Below are 18,689 nucleotides of genomic sequence, written 5' to 3' on the forward strand. Positions count from 1 at the left end.
AGTTTTGTTTGTTTGTTTAAACTTTCACCCAGGATCAATTACATCATTCAGTTACAATTACGTTTTCAATTACGACTACAGTGACCAGCATTTATAATAATTTTTAATCCTCGAAAAGTCAATTACAATTACATTTTCAGTTACTAAAGTTCAATTACTAACCACAATTACTAAGCCTGAAATAAATAACCTAATAAAAGTTAACCTTCCTCTTGTGTTAGCTTTCTGTTAGCATCTCTTATGATAACGGGTCCTAAATCAGCTGTAAAATACACTAAAAAAAAAATATATCTTTTATCTAATTTCTTTCCTATCTACTGGTTACCTTGTTAGGCTTCCTAATTGATGAAAATATAAGTTTTAATATTTTTGGTGTGGACGTCTGAGCCTTTTTCATGTCAGCATACCCCTTGATTTTTTCTTTTTTAATAGTAAAATGTGGCAAAGCTTGATATGGAACATATTTTAATAACTGTTAACTCCATATGTGTAGAACTGTACATAGAACTGTAACACGGTTCCCCAGTTTTTGCATTGAAATATATTTGACATTTTTTATAGAATTTTCCTGGCAATTACAATTACTAAGTCAATTATCCAAACTCAATTACAATTTAGTTATGATTGAGACAGCAACAGATTTTTTTAAAATTACAATTACAATTATAATTCAATTCAATTCAACTTGATTTATATAGCGCAAAATACAACACAGTCATCTCAAAGCGCTGAACAAAATAAAAAGTCCATAGTCAAAAGAAAGATCCACATGAACAAGCATTTAGCGACAGAAAAAACTCCCTCTTTTACGCCATTAATTGTAATGAATCATCAATTACAATTATAATTGACCCCAACCCTGCTTTCAGCTGAGGCAAAGAACTTAATGTCTAACTTTTTTGTTCTTTAGGAGTTTCTTTCTTACTTTTCATAACAGGAATTCTAATTATTGGAGTGTAACCAAACAACGTTTTTCTTCCAGTTACAGGATTGGCCAAATATTTATTTGTGTGTTTAAGGCTCATTTAAATTTTCACATCATCTGCATTCTGTCATCATAGATACCTGAAGCATTACATAGCCTGGTTTACTTAGTAAGAATATAATTGAAAAGCAAAGAAAAGGTAGAATAATATATAAGCAATACCTGTGCTCGACCAACATCCTGTGAGAGAAGGAGCTAAAAACCTCGGAGACAGTTCTGTATAAAATCATAATTCATAAAAGACTCAGTGGCAGCTTGGAGGGGAGAATCCTAATTTCCAGAATAACAAATCATTATTTGACAGCCACATTTACAACTATGACTGGAGAAATAAAGCTAGCCTCCCACCATGGAAATGTATGTGAGGAATTGCGTAAGGAATAATTTAATGCTGTGCGAGCTGGCCAACAAAGACACAAGGATAATCCCCTCAGTCTTTCCCAAATTGTTTCCTTAAATACTTTCTAATTTTAGAAGCAGTGCTTGACAGCATATCCCAATATATTCATGAGCTGTATACACTTCCTTTCATTTCAGCTGTGTCCTCCATCTTGCTCGGACCGATATGGTGAACATGAAGTAGCAGCTGTTGTTGACAGTGTTTAAATCGTCTTTATGAGGAAAATAGAACAGGGATAAGCTGCAGGAGAGGTGGTTGAGCGGCACTGATTCATGCTTTTTGGGGGGGTTTTTTTTAGAGAAAAATGCAACCTTTATCAATTCAGCACTCCGTCATTTCTACATGTTTTATCACATGGGAAGTTTTGCCCTGAATCATACTAAAAATGGCTTTTCAGGGAATAAGTTGAATGAATGAATGAACGAATGAATGAATGAATGATATAAGCTACTTGATTCTATGAGTGTACCGTATTTTGCAGACTATAAGGCGCACCGGATAATAAGGCGCATTATCAATGAATGGGTCTGACTGGGTCTATTTTCATACATAAGGCGGACTATAAGGCGCACCGGTTTGTTATTATTATTATTATTATTATTATTATTATTATTATTAAGATGCATTAAGCGAAACAAAATAGTCAGATAAGTCAAACTTTATTCAACTCATTAACAATAATTCTCAATATTGTTCAGGTTTAACACATAAAATATAGAACATTACACTCACTTTTTCAGTTCAGTATGTTAAAGCACAGTACTGGTACATATCACTCCACGAGGCGCCTGACTACGGTAGCCCTGAAGTGCCAAAAATCCATCAAGCAGTGCAGCTTCATAGTTTACCAAAGTTGTACTAAAACATTTTGACACATTAATTTCACACATAAGGCGCACCTGATTATTAGGCGCACTGTGGATATACTGCCTTATAGTCCGAAAAATACGGTAACTAAACTACATTATTTGGATAAGATCCTTACATCTATCGGGATCACGCTCATGTATGGAAAGCTGTAGATTTCTGAAACATCATCATTTTACCTCTACAAAACTACGTTACTATTCTCATTCATGTCTTTGTCACTGTAAACCCGAACGTTCACAGTAATAACTGTAAATAGATTAAGTAGTTTACACTCAAAGTTATAGAACACGTTCTACTAACTTAATTATGTCAAGTTGGTGTAACATGTTTTTCTTTTTTAAGTAACCTTAACTAATAATTTTTTAGTAAATATTACTACATTTGTTTGTAAGTAAGCATAACTTAAAAAGACAACTTAAGTACAATTTAATACAATGAAGTAATTACATGCTAAAAATGATACATTTATTTCTGTTGTTTCAAATAGGGATCATTTAAGAATAAACTTAATTCATATAGCACTTTAATTTAACTGTTATCAAAAAGTACAAGTAGTCTTCCAACCTTTTAAGTTCTGGAAAATTTTGACTTTGAAGTTAATCAACTTTAAAAAATGTAGGCAATTGAGTTCTGGTAAGTTATTCAGTTTTACAATGTGGGGTACGTCATTGTTTTATCTTTAATGTAATTGTGATTAAAGTTTGATTTTAATTTGAAGACATCTTGAACTGGATTTTAAACTAGATTAAATGACTTTCAGATATATTGAACTCCCCTTCATTAAAGATATCTACATTCTTCTTATTTTATATATCCAAAATTACATTATTCACACGAGTGGATAAAACAGTTTTACAGGTGGAATGGTGTTTGTGATGTTAACTCCAGAAAAGCACATTCAGGCAGTAAATGTTAAAATATTGAAACCAAAAAAAAAATCAAACTTGCTATAAACATGCACGCATCATCCTCCCACCGCATCGACTGTATTTTAGAGGTGATTATTATCATTTTTTATCCAGGTCTCCCCACTGAAGCAGAACTACACGGACCTGTTTTATTGATCACAGACTACTGAATCTTTCATTTACCAAGGCTAAAACACCCCCACACAACATACTGTAGCCAGAAAAATGAGTATAGGGATTTCCCTTGCGGCCCAGAAAAAAAAAAAATCAAAAACCCTTTTCAGTATGATAAAATATTGCAAACAAGCAAAGTTTAAATGCAGACAGGACTTTTAAAAGGACGACTTATAAAAACAGTTGGTCTTTCTGTTTTCACTTATAAACTCAATGTACTTTTCAACACTAATACAAGATGCCTTTATGCACTGCATGTATAGAGTTTCTTACAAATTAGGATTAAAAAAAAAACGCTGCCAAACATATGTCTTACATACACTTACATAAAACTATTAGGATAATCAATTGATTTTAGAGAAAACTGAAAAAAGACAGACGGAGCCAGTGTTAAAAAAAAAAGAAAAAAAGAAAAGACAAACAAAAAAAAGAAAAAAGAATAAATCTTATGACGTCCATGCAAAAAGTGAAAACAATTCTTGATAATTAGGAGTGATAAGCTAAATTTATCTCTGATGCAGAGCCAACCCGTGATTTTTCCTCTCACACTCATAGATCTTTAGCGAGTGAACAGAGCTATCACAAAACTGCAAAGCGTGGCAGTGCGTTGGGTCAGCATATTATATTTGACGTGAATTGCACTTTTTCTGCCCTTATGTGTGTTTTTTTCTGACAGGGCATATTATATTTCTAACCTATGAGGTTACAAATCAAGACTGGGATGAGAAAGCTAGACACTTTTGTATTTTGACCATTTTTTTTTTTTTTTTTGAGTTTTTAAAGAAAAGACGAATTATTATTGGGAAATATTTGACCTTGAGGAAATGGAACAGACTCTAAAGGTGGAGAGACTGATAATAAAGAAGAGAAAAGATTAATCACAGGCTCATCATTAGAGGGAAAAACTCATCATTAATCATTCCTGAGGTTTCCAAACTGGCATCCAGGGACCCCTTGGGGTCTGCGAGTCATGGATTACATAGATGTAAAACATGTTTGTCTGAAGCATAAATAAATTATGTAGAAAAAAAAAATCCGCTGTGGTAAAATAAAAAAGTTAAAGCACAAAACTCCCCCGAACATCAGCTTTGAATATGAAAGCCTAGACACACGTATTTAAAAATCACTGATTCACACTGTTATGCACAGCATACACTACAGCTTCCACTTATGACACACTAATGATAACATTTACCCACTTAATCACGTCATGTGATATTAACCCCAAATCAAGATAATTGAATATCTTTTTTTTTTTCAATAAACGCATATATATATACTCACAGAAATGATAATTACATCCTAATAACACCAATCTGTTCATTTTAACTGCTCTGAATGAGCTACATAGGAAAAAAAAACCTACATCCTCAGCAACATAGAGGTTGCGGTATGTCCTACAAAAATTAAAAACAAAGGAAATACCAGAAAGATTAGAATGAAAATGAACCATTTTAACACAAACTGCATTCTTTACTTGTCGCATTGATGAAGATAATCTTGGGTTAAATCCATCTTAGAAGGAAGGAAATCATTTGTTTTATAGAGAGGAGAGATTTACGAAGCTGTTTTTGAGAGACTTTTGTCAAATTTGAATAAAAATTTGTCAAGAAAACATACATGAATCATACGTGATGTTATGATATATATATATATGCACAAACTTTTATACAGAAAAATGTGTTGCAAAACTCAAGCAGTTCACACGAGAAAAAAGCAGTTTGTTCATCTTGTAGCAGTAGATTCGAGAAGTTGTGTTTCTAAACGATCATTTACGCAAGTAATTAAAAAAACACGTGAACAAATGTTGGATTACAAGTTTTCAGCTTTATGTGTAAAATATCAGTCTCTAATTTTTTTTTTCCCCATCATTTGTGACATTAAATTTATTTCACGTGTGTGGATTTTTAGCTCACATCACATTCTACATTTTGCAACATATCTACCTTCACGATAAGTACCTCTACAAAGTTATGTTGATGGCCAGTAAAAAAAAAAAAACCATTACAAGAAGCTGGCTGATGAGTCTCACTTTAACATTGACACAATGGGAAGAGATAATGTAAAAAAAATGTATGCGATCGAAAGAATCGCTCACTACATTGGACTGGAATCTGCTCATTTTGATCAGAAATTGAAGAAATGGACATTCTATAAGACCCAAGTGTGAATGGGAATCTTTGTTGTTATGTTCTGTTTTGTTTGATATCATTTGTAAAATGCATAAATAAAGAGTTAAAAAGACTGACTGGACCGGCCCACTTAGGGTCGACGGCCCACCGGGACGATACCCGGTATGCCAGATAGCCAGTGCAACCCTGATTGTTACTGTGGCCAGGGTAATGGTCATCTGACCAGATTAGGACACCAGTGATGACGCACACTGCTACACTCAGCATCAATGTCATCTTTAGTTAGAGGATTTCTACTGTTGCAGCCGCAGGACAACACTGAACAGAAAGGAGCTCCTCTGTTAACATCTTGGGATGTGATTCATCCGTGTCAGGAAGTTAACTTAGCTAAAAACTTAAGAGCATCCATTGTGAATTACAAAAAGACACACCAGCAGACCAGCTGCGATGAAAATCACTCTCCATGCTGGATACACTTTAGTATTTGTAATAAAAGCACCAGTGACGGAAAGGAGGAATAAAAAAATCGGCAGAAAAGCAAAGATTTAAAATAAAATAAAAAAGAAGAGAATAAAAAGGCCAGAAGCAATAATCAGATCAAACAAAAGAAAGTGGAGATAAATTAAGAAACTAGACATAAAACAGTGGGAGGAAACAATATAAAAAATAGAAGATTAAGAATCAGCAGAACAGGCAACATGGCATCCGTTTGAATAAATAATCATCCTAGAAATACAAATGTTTCTTTACTCTGTTAACACTGCATGTGTGCACTGAAACTATAATGGAAATACCCGGTGTCACATACTGAGATTATAACCCTAATCCTAATCCTAACTCTAACATAATCCAATAAACTAATAAAACATGTCTGTTCACTTTGAAAACAAAAATAAACAAATATGAATTATTAACTTTTTGTTAGCAAAATTTTGTTTTCCGGTAGTGCGCATGAGCAAGCATGGCACATATGCACAATCTCAGTACGATGCGCACGCAAATTTACCAAAATAAAGCTTTTAGATGCCACACAATTTATTTACTTTTCTTTTATGAACTTGTTAAGTTGTTAACAAAGTTAAGTTGCTTATGGGAAATGGTGAATGTACACATTTCTTATGCTTTGGATGAAAATGATTTGGTTTAGAACGAGGAGGGCGCTGGTTCGCGACCACAAAACTCCCTGACACAAGAAGAGCCATGGCTTCTTCTGTTGAGTTGATGATTTATGGATATGGTGATGCACATTTATGGGTGGGGGTAAGGTGTGACATCCTGTGATCTATACCATCCATGAGCTGTTGACACTTTCATGTCTTTGATAGTAACTATCTGTGAGTAGTGCACTATAGATGTTTTACATTGTCAGTATCAGTGTACTGTTGACACAGCTTGGTTTAAAATGACTGTGGGTGTAAACAGGTGATGAATAGATGGTGTCCTTTAGGAGAAATAGTTCTCTATAAACTATTTGTCTATCCAGGCTCAGCTTTGCTCTACTCAAAGAAAAGCCCTTTTTTTTTTTATTTGGATGCACATCTGACTCCTCCCCTTTGTTGTCCCATGTAAAGGCGTTACTACCTCCGCATGTGTTTATTTATTTGTTTGCTATCACAATTATGTCAAAAATACTGACAAAAATTGAACCAAAAATGGACCCAACCATTGAAAAGTCTGTTAAATTAAATCTGGATGAATATACTGATTCTGGATCACAATCAAAACTTATTATTCAGCCTAGTTATTACCTCCGCTAAGGATTTATTTTGTTTTTTTGTAGGATTGTGTCAAAAGTACCACATTTTAACCAAAGATAAGCCATGGAAGATTCCATTTAATTTTGGAGGGGATTCAAATGAATATACTTATTCTTGATCAGACTAAAAAACAGCAAAATCCCTCATTATTGGTGAAATTTCAAAAATTCATAACTCAGTTTATAATTGACAGATCTTTATGAATTTGACTCATTTACATTGGGTTGGGATCCTCAATCAGCCCAATTAGCTTCATCTGGATCAGATCAAAAAATGGGGGTGTCCATATAGTTTGACTTACTGTATTATTATTATTAATGTTGATGGAAAGTTATTACATTAGTATGGTACCTAACTGTCAATCACTGGCAAAAGGATATTTGGCGCTCAACGGTTCAACAATGGATTGTAATGCTTGTGATTGTGTAACTATAGCTCAATGAATAACAAATACTGCGGCATAAACAATAAGGGGATTTATGAGATTGATAGTTTTTCACGATTGATAAGACACTAAGTTCCATTCACTGCACACAGGCACCAACTGACTTCACACATTTCTCCAAAAACATGACACTGATGTCATAACCTTGAACGCAATTCATGGTTTGCACATAGTTTCCAAAAGTCTTGCTATGAGTGAAGACACACTTTTCACTCTACTCAAAACGTGAACACAAAGACTGTGTTTTACTGTGTTTTAATATAGCACTGTCATTTTGTGAAAGATTATTTTTATTTAGTAATGTACGGGGGTGTTGAAAAAAAATGTATTCGGCGATATATCGCAATATTACGTCGCGCAATTTTCAAATCAATTCTAAATTAATTTATATCGATTGTTTTTAATTAAAAAAAAATTTAATAAAAAATTTATTTAACCAGGAAAGTCTTTTTCACTGCAGGAGACATTGTAACTGCACAAAGAAGTGCTCTGAAACCTGGGCATGTTGACCAGCTTGTGTTTTTTTCAATAAAATCTAAAAAGAAAGTATTAACTTTATGCATTAATTTGTTGTTCTAGGCATAAACCTCAGTTAAGTTGCACTAAAGTCATGCACTGGCAGATAATATATTACTTTTTATTTTAAGTTGTTGGCACATGGCATGTTAACGCCAATGTTTTGAGTGTAAAATATACCAATAAAATATGTTTCATACATAATGTTCTCATGAAGGTGTACACAATTACAGATTAGTTGTTTCTTAAGTCATATATATATATATTGAAAAAAAATCGCAATAATCGCCTTATGCTTTAATATTGGGATATATATCGTATCGGGATACAAAATGTATCGCCAGATGCCAGGCAATAGACACCCCTATAATGTACAGTCAGGTACTGCAATGGTCCCCTCTGATTCATTTATAGGATGTATTTGCGTTGTCATTTTTGAGGACTGTATATACATTTTTTATTATTCATGTGAACACAGTGAGAGACGGTGTTTTGTATTTACCAGCGCAGTGTGCTATTTTTGCTCCGTGTGCTACTTTTGAAATCAAAGTTCAAATTCTATCAGTAAATTGCACTTTTGAATTGTGTCCTGATAAAGAAAATAGGGTGCAGTGTTTTGGGAAACGTGTGCAATTTTTCAGGAACAGTGTCTGTCAATCGAGAAAAATATACAGCACTGTTCTTAAAAGCATTTAGTAAAAGAAAGTTGTAATCACCACTGGAACGATTGTCCCTGTGTGGACGTTCTGCCTTCCTGGTTTCTGCTCTGTGGAGTGAGCAGCAGGCTGGAGACGGAGCTGTGTGGATTTTATCTGTCACAATCTGCCACGCCTCATAACCAGGCTTGTTCATGGTTATGTGTTAAACACTTTGCTTTTTTCCTTGGTCAGTGTTTTTAACAGAGGACAGCCATGTTGGCAGAGGGAAACATGAAGCCCTGAGGACTATAGGGCAGTTAGAAAAGGCCGTTAGCTTTTTAAATCACTATAATTCCAGGAGAACGATTTAAATAGTCCTTCTGTCTGTGCCGCGATGTGAGATTTCTGTTGATTGACTTCAGAAGCTGATAACGTCCTGGAGTGTGGTCCATGTGGTTTGTGGGTGTTGTGTTATACCGGTGTTGTATCATAGCATCTGGCTACGCCCCCTCAGGAATATCTCACCGAGCAAAACATATGTGGAAAAAATGCAGATCCCGAAAGATCCTTCAATAATACGGAAAACGCTGCAGTTTTTTTGTTTTGTTTTTGTAATTTTACATACATTTCTTCGATATAAAATTACATTTGAACATGAAAAAAACATGTTAAATTACCTCTACAAAAACCTAATAATAATGTAATGATATGTTTTTGTTAGATAGATCTATAAAGTTAGATAAAGTTTCTGCATGTATCTGTTAATTTACAGTTGTCTTTTGGAAGCTGGTAATAATATTGTAAAAAAAAACAAAAAAAAAAACCTGAAAATTGTATGTCAAATTGCCAATAACAATGTACAAAAACATTAAAAATTGTCATTAAAACATATTATTAATGTGGGCCCACGTTATGGCAATTAACTGCAATTTTAAATATAAAACCTTCCATTACAAAAAAAAAAAAAAAAAAATGTAAATCTACTAATTTCACTGTTTTATTTAAAAACAGGAAACATCTGTTCTATACCTCATCTCTTTTGAAAATACACACCCTTATTTCCTGATGAATAACGGTGTATTGTTTATATTTGGAAGTTTGTTTGCAACTAGCAAAGTGTACATTTTAATTTTAGAAAGAAAATTTCAATTTGTTACGCTCTTTGTGTCAAAACATAGAATTCGCTAAAACACAACTAAGTCAAATGTATGCATAGATTCACAGAAATAAAAACCCTTCATCACCCACTGATGTCATACAGCACAATGTCACCACAAATATAAGCTTGTGTTTAAAAACAGTTTCTCACAGTCCTAGTCAAAGTAAAACACCCATCTCTTATGCAAACTGCAGGCTTTATTCATTTTTTGCGTGATCAGATTCTTTACATTCTCCGCTAACACTTTACAATAAGTGTCCCTTGATTAACCTTAGTTAATGCATTATTAAGCAATAATTAACAGTTTAATACCATGTTATTAATCATTATAATGTATTACCTAACATTAAATAACATAACAGTAAATGCAATAATAGGCAGTTAATGTCCACTGTACAGAATAAATTCAAACAATAATAAGCATTGATAAAAGTTGCATAATGTAATTATCCTTATGTATGCATTACTTATTATTAATGTATTTATTAGAAAATGTAATAACATCTAATAATCATTTACTTAGGGTGTTTATTAAGTAAGGTGTTATGTAACATTACCAACTTGATGTATAAATGTATATAGTGCCTCATAAGCATTACTGAACCATAGCTAACCAAGAGTAATTACTTATTACGTTATTAGTTAATAGGTTTTACTAATATAATAATGTATGCATATTAAGTAGGCATACATAAGGATAACTAATTATATTATTTAACTTTTGTTGATGCTTAATAATGTTTTCATTAACTTTGTACAGAAAACAATAATTAGCTGCATTAATGCATTAACTCGGTGATTCTCAACTGTTGGGTCGGGACCCAAAAGTGGGTCGCAGACTTGTACTGGGTGGGTCGCAAACAGCTGGTCAAAAATAAACAAATACTTAATGTCTCTCATGATGGACTTTATTTTGAAAAAAACCTTTTCTTTTGACAAGCATGCTGTAAAATGCAGGAAACATATAGAGATTTACGTTTTAAATATATAATATATATGTGTATGTTTTCAACAGATATTTTTGAAAAACTACTGGTAAATTTAGTTGGTTGAATTCTAAAAAATCTAAAAAAAAAAAATGGGTCATGATTTAATGACCGTGAAAAAATGTGGGTCCCAGGGTGAGAACAGTTGAGAACCCCTGCATTAACTCATATGTTATTTAATTTTAGGTAATACATTATAAGGATTAATAACATAATGAACTGTTAATTAATGCTTAATAGTTCATTAACTAACATTAATTAAGGGACCCTTATTGTAAAGTGTTAGCCACTCTCTTGCTTGTATTGCGTGTATTTGCATTAAAATGAAACCACAAAGTACAGAACTCATGGTCCGTTCGTGGGATTTCAGGTGTGCTTCAGAGAAATTGAGGTGACTCACATTTTGACGAAAGGGTCAGAGTACCCGTTGGAGTCCATGGCAGCCAGATGGGCACATCTTATGATCCCAACCAGCAGGCAGCCCTTCTCCGTGTTATAGCACAGTGACACCAGGATGCGTCCACGCTGGGGGCACAAAAGGGGACGGTGTCAGACACAGCACCTGTCTCTACTCCGGCAACTAGGCAGGGGATCCTGCAGAAAGCTGTTGGCAAAATATGTTTAATCCTTGGCAACAATCTTAGCAAAATTAACAGGGTGAAACAAGAAATTAAAGTGACAAAACCACTACAAAGGGAGGTTGTTTAATCTCCAAGTCTGTCCAAGTAATGAAACCTAGTGGCCTATGTCTTCAAAAGAGAACCATGAGAAGGAATGTGGGCAAATTTTTAATCAGGGGCACATTTGGCAAATCATGAAATTTAAAGGTTGCAGTAGCTCACTTAGTTTTCCATGTGATCCTATGCTGCTGAAGGTCTTTCCACTTCCTTACCTTTTTGTGTTAACGGAGTGGAATGGACAACATGAAAGTGGTACAACTCAATGGTTCCTGTTGTAATGCCTAATTTCCTTCAATGCCTTTTTTTTAAAAAAAAAAAAACAATTGACGTCAAAAAGTTGTTCTAAGGTTTCCATGGATACCGTTGATGATAACTTAGTGGAAAGGAGAAGGAAAAGTGCTGAAAATCGTCAATCAAACCTGCATTACAAAAAAAAAAAAAAAAAAAACGTTTATTAAGCAATACACACTTGCTATTTGAGTGGGTAAAAATGTTTTCTTGAAAACTATATGTCAAAAGTATCAGAACAGATTTTTGTTTTCAAATGTGCCCCGAATAAAAATTTGAGCCACACACTGTTGCTACACAATGACAATGTTTGTATCAACCCCACCCCCCAACGCAAGCCTAATGCATTCCCAGACACACTGATTAAAACGCTCTAATTAAACTCTCCCTTTCTTCAAAGGAATTGGCAACAGATGACAGATTAGAGGTGCTGAGATAGGAATATGTGCAGGAGAGTAATGGGAAATTACAAGGAGTGCATGTTTTGGCTGAAAAGTGTAACAATACATGATGAAGATAAAGCTGATGATAGCGTTACCTCCTCCTCTGCCACGACAGCTCCTTGCTCCACCGTTTGATTGTTCGTTTCTTTATTCTGAAATGAGACGGAGAGAAAATGAGAGAGAAACGGACGGATGGTTAGACCCAACATGCATAGCCTGCAGAGCCGTCAGAGGAATTTCTATTACACAATATAATGCAGCATGGGAAATTGATGCTGGATAGCTCATGGGCACACATGCACAATGGACATGTCTTGATATACATGTAACAGAAACCCTTTTACAATCTTTATATGTCCCTCTCACACACACACACACAGACACACACACACGCACATGCACACACACACACACATGCACGCACACACACGTGTACCTGTGCAATTCTCTCCAGACCCATATTGTAACGTTTGTTCTCGCCCTCTTTCAGTTTCTTCAGAGCCACTCTAACCTCTCCGATGAATTCATTTCGTCCAAGTCGGTCCATGTCACACACACAGAGTCTTTATACAAGAAGACACACACGCACACACACACACGCACACACACACACACACACACGTTAAAATACACATACACGTACATACACACACAGAGAAAAGGAGAAGAGAAGCAGGTCTTTCAGTAAAAACTTTCAGATGAACATTAATGCTCCGCCTATAGGTCATTACTGTGGGACACGCATGCACACAGTGCTAAAAACATCCAGAGACTGTCAGTAAGCTTCCTTTTCTGCAGAATGAGATGAATGACTCTCAATTTAAGGTGCCACTTCAAGATAAAGATTGTTTAAAATAGTTAGTACTATATCAGTCAACATTTCATCATTTTTTTCTCAAACAAAACTCATTTGTTTTTAGTGAAATTAGCAAAAGCAAAGCATTACTGTATAAATGAAATAACCAATAGATTATTTGTCCACACTTGTTGAAGATGCTTAGATTCATCAATGAGACTCTCATTAGGTTATTTTCTGGTGGTTTCAAGCCGGAAAATCATCCAAGGAGGAACATAATTAACTTTCAGTGGCATTTTACTGACCTTCTTCTGGATCACCTGTTCATCCTTATTGGTGAGAAAGTTACATATTGTTAATGCGCGCTGCTTCTTTCATCAAAGCTGTTGTTGATGGACCGTAAATGGCAGGTTTTTTATTGTGATTAAACAGCTGTGTTAGCTCAAGGATGCTGTGAAGACTCAAACCTCAACTGGCTGAGAAGTGGCAGACTGAATGACTTTAATGTACTATGAATAACTACTGGGCTCTGAAGCTTATCCAGCTGATCATAAACCAGAGACCAATTTTCGCTCTCACACATTTTCCTCCTGCTAAAATGAATACAATGTGGTGAAGGAAGCTGTTTTCGTCAAAGATTTTGATGAGATTACTTGGTCATGTTAGACGGGAGCACCTTTTGTCAGCCACAGCGAATTATGTCTTGCCAGAAAACTTTTCAGAAGGCAAATATACTCCCACACTCGCCCTTTTGGGTCATTACACAATAAATTTAACTGCTGTTTACACACTTTTATGACTTTCTTGCCTGTAAAATGGCAAACAAAACGTTTCAGTAGTCAGCGGGAGCCCTGGCGCAAGGCTGTGCAAACCTTGGACAAGAGATCTGTCTATCTCAGTGTGCTGATATTTCTCTGACACAACTTGAATTTTTTTTGCAGTTGTCCTATCATGATTGATAATAGTGATGCACAATATCAGACATAGACAGCTGGTGGTCTAATTTTGTGCGGCTACAAAACAAATCCCCAAAAATTGTAGTTCAAGAATATAAAGCCCAATATAATACACAAAATAACTCCCAAAACACACAAATTGACAGCAAAATGCACACACTACACAAAAATATACAGAATAACTCCCAAAACACACAAATTGACAGCAAAATGCACAAAGTACACAAAAATACACAAAATGACTCACAAAAATGACAACAAAGACAGATACAACAACCACTTAAACAAACAAAACGACTATGAAAACACAAAAAACAACAACACATCACAGAATAGTTCCAAAGACACACAAACAGTCAACAAATTTACTCAAAATGATCGGAAAATACAGAAAACAACAACAAATATACATTAAGTGACTCTAATCGACAACATAAATGCCGAAAATTACAGAAAAATACACCAAATTACAACAAGAACTGTATTAATGCTCAGATCAGTCATTATTCTAAATGCTGACATAAATGTTGATAATGTGGCCCTCGGATCGGGTACAATCACATTTTTGTGGCCCCTGCTGTAATAGAGTAGGCCATCCCTCCACTATATAGTCGGCACGTTATCGGTATCAGCCTGTATTGGCTTTAAAATTAAGTATCGGACATTGGCTATTCCACAGATTTAACTAACCAACAGACTTTGCTTCTTTGATCAACCAATTGACACCATATATGTAGACGCCTCGTTGCATGTGGAGAGGTATGACTAAGCGCCGCCATATTGTGTGTGGGGCGCAGACCACAGAAGTGTTTGTCGGTAAGACGCAATTAACAATCTGAAAGTAGAATTATTCACTGAATTTATATCGGCCAAAAATCCAATGTTGTCTATCCCTAGTTGATGATTGTATGGGTCATTTCATTTTGGGGAGAGGTGAAATGGAAAGTATGCTGTTTACTCAGACAGGATGCTCCAGCTCTCCTTGATCAATCAAGCTTGTCAATAAGTGTTACTGCATAAGACATCACTGTGTCTCCTGATGCATCTTGTACTGCAGATTCCCTTTGGGAAAGCGTTACTATTTACATCCACGACCTATAGCCACATACAAAACTCCCTGTTGCTTTTTCTTTATTTCTATCCAGTTGCTTTCAAACCCAAACAGAGACAGTGAATCAATATCTTTTTTCTCTGCAGCACTGCTTTAGAGAAATGATTTTTTCCCACGGAGCATACTTATTCAAACCAAAGGGACTGTGAGTCGCAGGGTGAAGGCAGCATCCGCCACAGTTGCGTCTTGTGGGGGGCAAAATTATTAGTTAGGCTTAATAATATATTTACTCATATATTTTAATCCTTAAGCCTTGGGTAACTTTCCATTGTGTGATTTTCATGTCTTCAACTTTGACTGCCTTGTCCAAAGCACACGATATCTCCCCAAAACAATAATCGCACAAGGACGCATAGGCACTCTGTGTGCGCACTCACATGCTCACACAGTCACATGTCACACATACACACGCCATACACATTCATTCACACACACAAACACATAAACGCACACCCCTCCGTCTCTATGACAACCGGCAGATACCAGAACTGGTTGTTTAGACCCAAAGAAGAAACTGTCTTTCTTTTTCACCCTCTGTCCTCACCTCCTCCCACTCCCTCTATCTCTATCTCCTGGGGGGAGGAGGGAGGGGGACTGAGGGGAATATACGTGTTGGATCAGAACTGTGTGTCACTGAATCATCGGACCTCCGGCCGGGACGGTCACTTCTTTTGTTCCATCTTGTACTTTTTTTCTTAGTTTAGAATAAACTTTTTCATAAAATCATCAATGCTTCTCCTGGACTCCATCATTCAACCAGAGCAATAAATCATGTCTCCAAATGAGGTCAACCGCAAATTTTGCCGTAACAGTCTTCACAGCCCATCACATGCAGACATGCTACCATCCTGCCTAGATATTCCCAGATGGACAGTTTCCTGCTTGATGTCTTTGCTCTCTCTCTATCTTTTCATACACCTGACTCCTCTTCCTGTTCTCTTCTTTCTCCTCTGACATTTTGGACAGTTGACATGTGGGTTCCAGCCTTTTACCTATAACTGATGAGTATCTCTGGCAGGAGTTTGAGAAGAGCTCTGACTTATCAACACGCCTGTCAGATGATTTACGTCTCATGTGCTGTCATACATGTGGCGTATTTGGTGATGAGAGGGTTGTAGTAACATCTGAGAGCAGACTTTTTTCTCAGGAAGTCATTTGTCCAGTTTCTCTCCTCAAGTCTTTCACAAATTCACTACTTTATTGCCTTAATTCTTTGGAAACCAAGCAGATGCTCGTTGCATCTGTTGAATCTATGGTGCCAGATTTAGTGAAAAGTTTTGAAAAAATGTGAAAAGAAGGTAGCTCCATCTATGCATTACAAGCTTTTAATCTCACACCAAATTTAGTACAGGCTTGTTTTTACCACCTAAGGAATTGTCAGGGACCGAGGGTCAAAGTAGGAACACACCAAAGCAATTCAAGTTTACGGCTTTTATTGAACCAAAAAATAATGTTAACAGAAGGAACAAACTGAACTCCAACTGAACATGACACAACCCAACAGACCTACCAAATGACACACGGGGAACATTTAAGCTGGCTGATCAGACCAAACATGAAGGGGGTGACGAGACAGACACATTACAGACATAATTAGATACATAAATTGGTAAGTAAATTAGCTAAATCTAAAAAAGCAAATAAGATTTGGCAAGTAAAACACATTGACATATAATATTAGCAAATTATGTATAAACTGTAAATAATAAACTTAAATTGACATTCCAGATCTCCCCTCATGTCCTGCCATGTTTCAGGCCATAGGGGTGGAGCCTGGAAGTTACACCCTGGAGTTGAATGAGTGACAGCTGTCCAGTGTGTGGGCGGGGTCAGCCCTCACAGGAATATTTCTAGAATACGCTATGTTTTAACTTTTAAAGACAGGAACAATTTACATGATTTTCTCTCTTCTCGTTTAGATTACTCTAACATTACCTGCATGAATCAAAATTCCATAAACCAATTGCAAATTGTCCAGAACTTAGCTGCCAGGCTTTTAAACAAAAAACAAGAAATATGACCATATTATCCCTGTTTTAGCATTTTTACACTGGCTCCCAGTATGTTTTAGCATTGGTTTTAAGATTTTAATGATTACTGACTGTTCCACGGACCCGGCTGAAAATTAAAGGGGACTTTAGAGCCTTTTCAGTCCAGCCCCCAACACTCTGGAATGATCTGCCCGAGGACATCAGGTCTGCTGACTCTTTGACAGTTTTTAAATCATTCCTTAAAACACACTTTTATTGGAGAGCCTTCCCTGATTCTATTCCACTTTTAACTTGTTGTTATGTTTCTGTTTTTTAAACTGTTTTATTCTCTGACCAAAACTTTATATCTTTTATTTTCTAATGTATAGCTGCTTTTGGAAAGCACTTTGTAACATGTGTTTTGAAACACATGTTACAAAGTGCTTTCCAAAAACTGATCTGTGAAATTGAGAGTCTTGAGGAAATCTAAATCCATAGGCTTTCACGCTCACTCAGTAATCAGGAGCCATTGAATGCACCTGGGCTGATCACCTTCACCTGGTACTGCTGTAATTAGTAGCTGAGGGTATATAAGGAAGGCCTTGTGCTCCCACGTTACATTTTAATATCTGCTCTTTTCTAGAAAGAGCAAAAATAGTTTAAAAACAGGACAATATATATATATTTTTTTTTTCAAGAACTCATCCCAACCATTTTTTATTTTTATTTATTCAGTTTATTTCCGACATGGTTACATTCACTTTTTTTTTTTTTTTCAGATGAAATGATTTACTGCAAAGGCCAACTTATCTGATCCAGCACCAAATGTGTTCCTTTGCCTCTTCTTGCTCCCACAGAGATCATTAGACCCCCCCCTGAGGAGTCCTTTGACTCACTGTTCTGTGAAAAGCTAAATTATGGTTCAATTGAACTTCCACCAGATGGGTTGGCATGTTGCTGCAGCACATTATGGCAGCCATGGTGCTGCAGCGTCAACTTGAATGCTGAATCAATCGCCAACAGCGTCGCAGGGAAAGTGCTGCTGTGCATAACGCTTCCTCCTACATGCCTCATGATGGAATTCACACAAGCGCTTAAAGTAATCATTATCATCATACGTCACACATTCAATGTCTAAAACAAGTTCTGATGAACTCCGGCTGGGCCCGCGGAACGTCTCCGCGCCAAATAGCACGTACCACGTTCCTGAAAATTCAGTGAAATGACTCGGTTCCACCGAGTAAAATAAATGAAATTTTGCAACGTAAAATGGTAACCTGCATTGAATTGCCTTTGAAATAATATATCACACGACTATGTTCCAATAAATTTAGAAATAACGGAAAAGGGGTCAAAAAGTCTCTGAGAGGCTCTTGACATCCGCTCATAAAAAGTCCATGTCAAATTACAGCGCGCTTCAACGAGCATTAACAAAAGAGTAGTCATTTCACAAATGGCGCCCCTGTGGCACATAC

General features: G+C 35.9%; 1 protein-coding gene across 1 annotated transcript in view; it reads right to left on the reverse strand.

Moving 5' to 3' along the window:
- doc2g (double C2-like domains, gamma) overlaps positions 1–18,689 on the reverse strand; it is a 62,465-nt gene that overhangs the window by 14,965 nt on the left and 28,811 nt on the right. The window contains exons 6-8 of the mRNA XM_028448075.1: positions 12,818–12,944; positions 12,477–12,533; positions 11,371–11,495 (exon numbers count right to left, since the gene is read on the reverse strand). Coding sequence (XP_028303876.1) covers positions 11,371–11,495; positions 12,477–12,533; positions 12,818–12,944 — 309 coding nt within the window. The remainder of the gene's footprint in view (positions 1–11,370; positions 11,496–12,476; positions 12,534–12,817; positions 12,945–18,689) is intronic.

This window comes from Gouania willdenowi, chromosome 1 (genome assembly GCF_900634775.1).
Source record: "Gouania willdenowi chromosome 1, fGouWil2.1, whole genome shotgun sequence".
NCBI lineage: Eukaryota > Metazoa > Chordata > Actinopteri > Blenniiformes > Gobiesocidae > Gouania > Gouania willdenowi.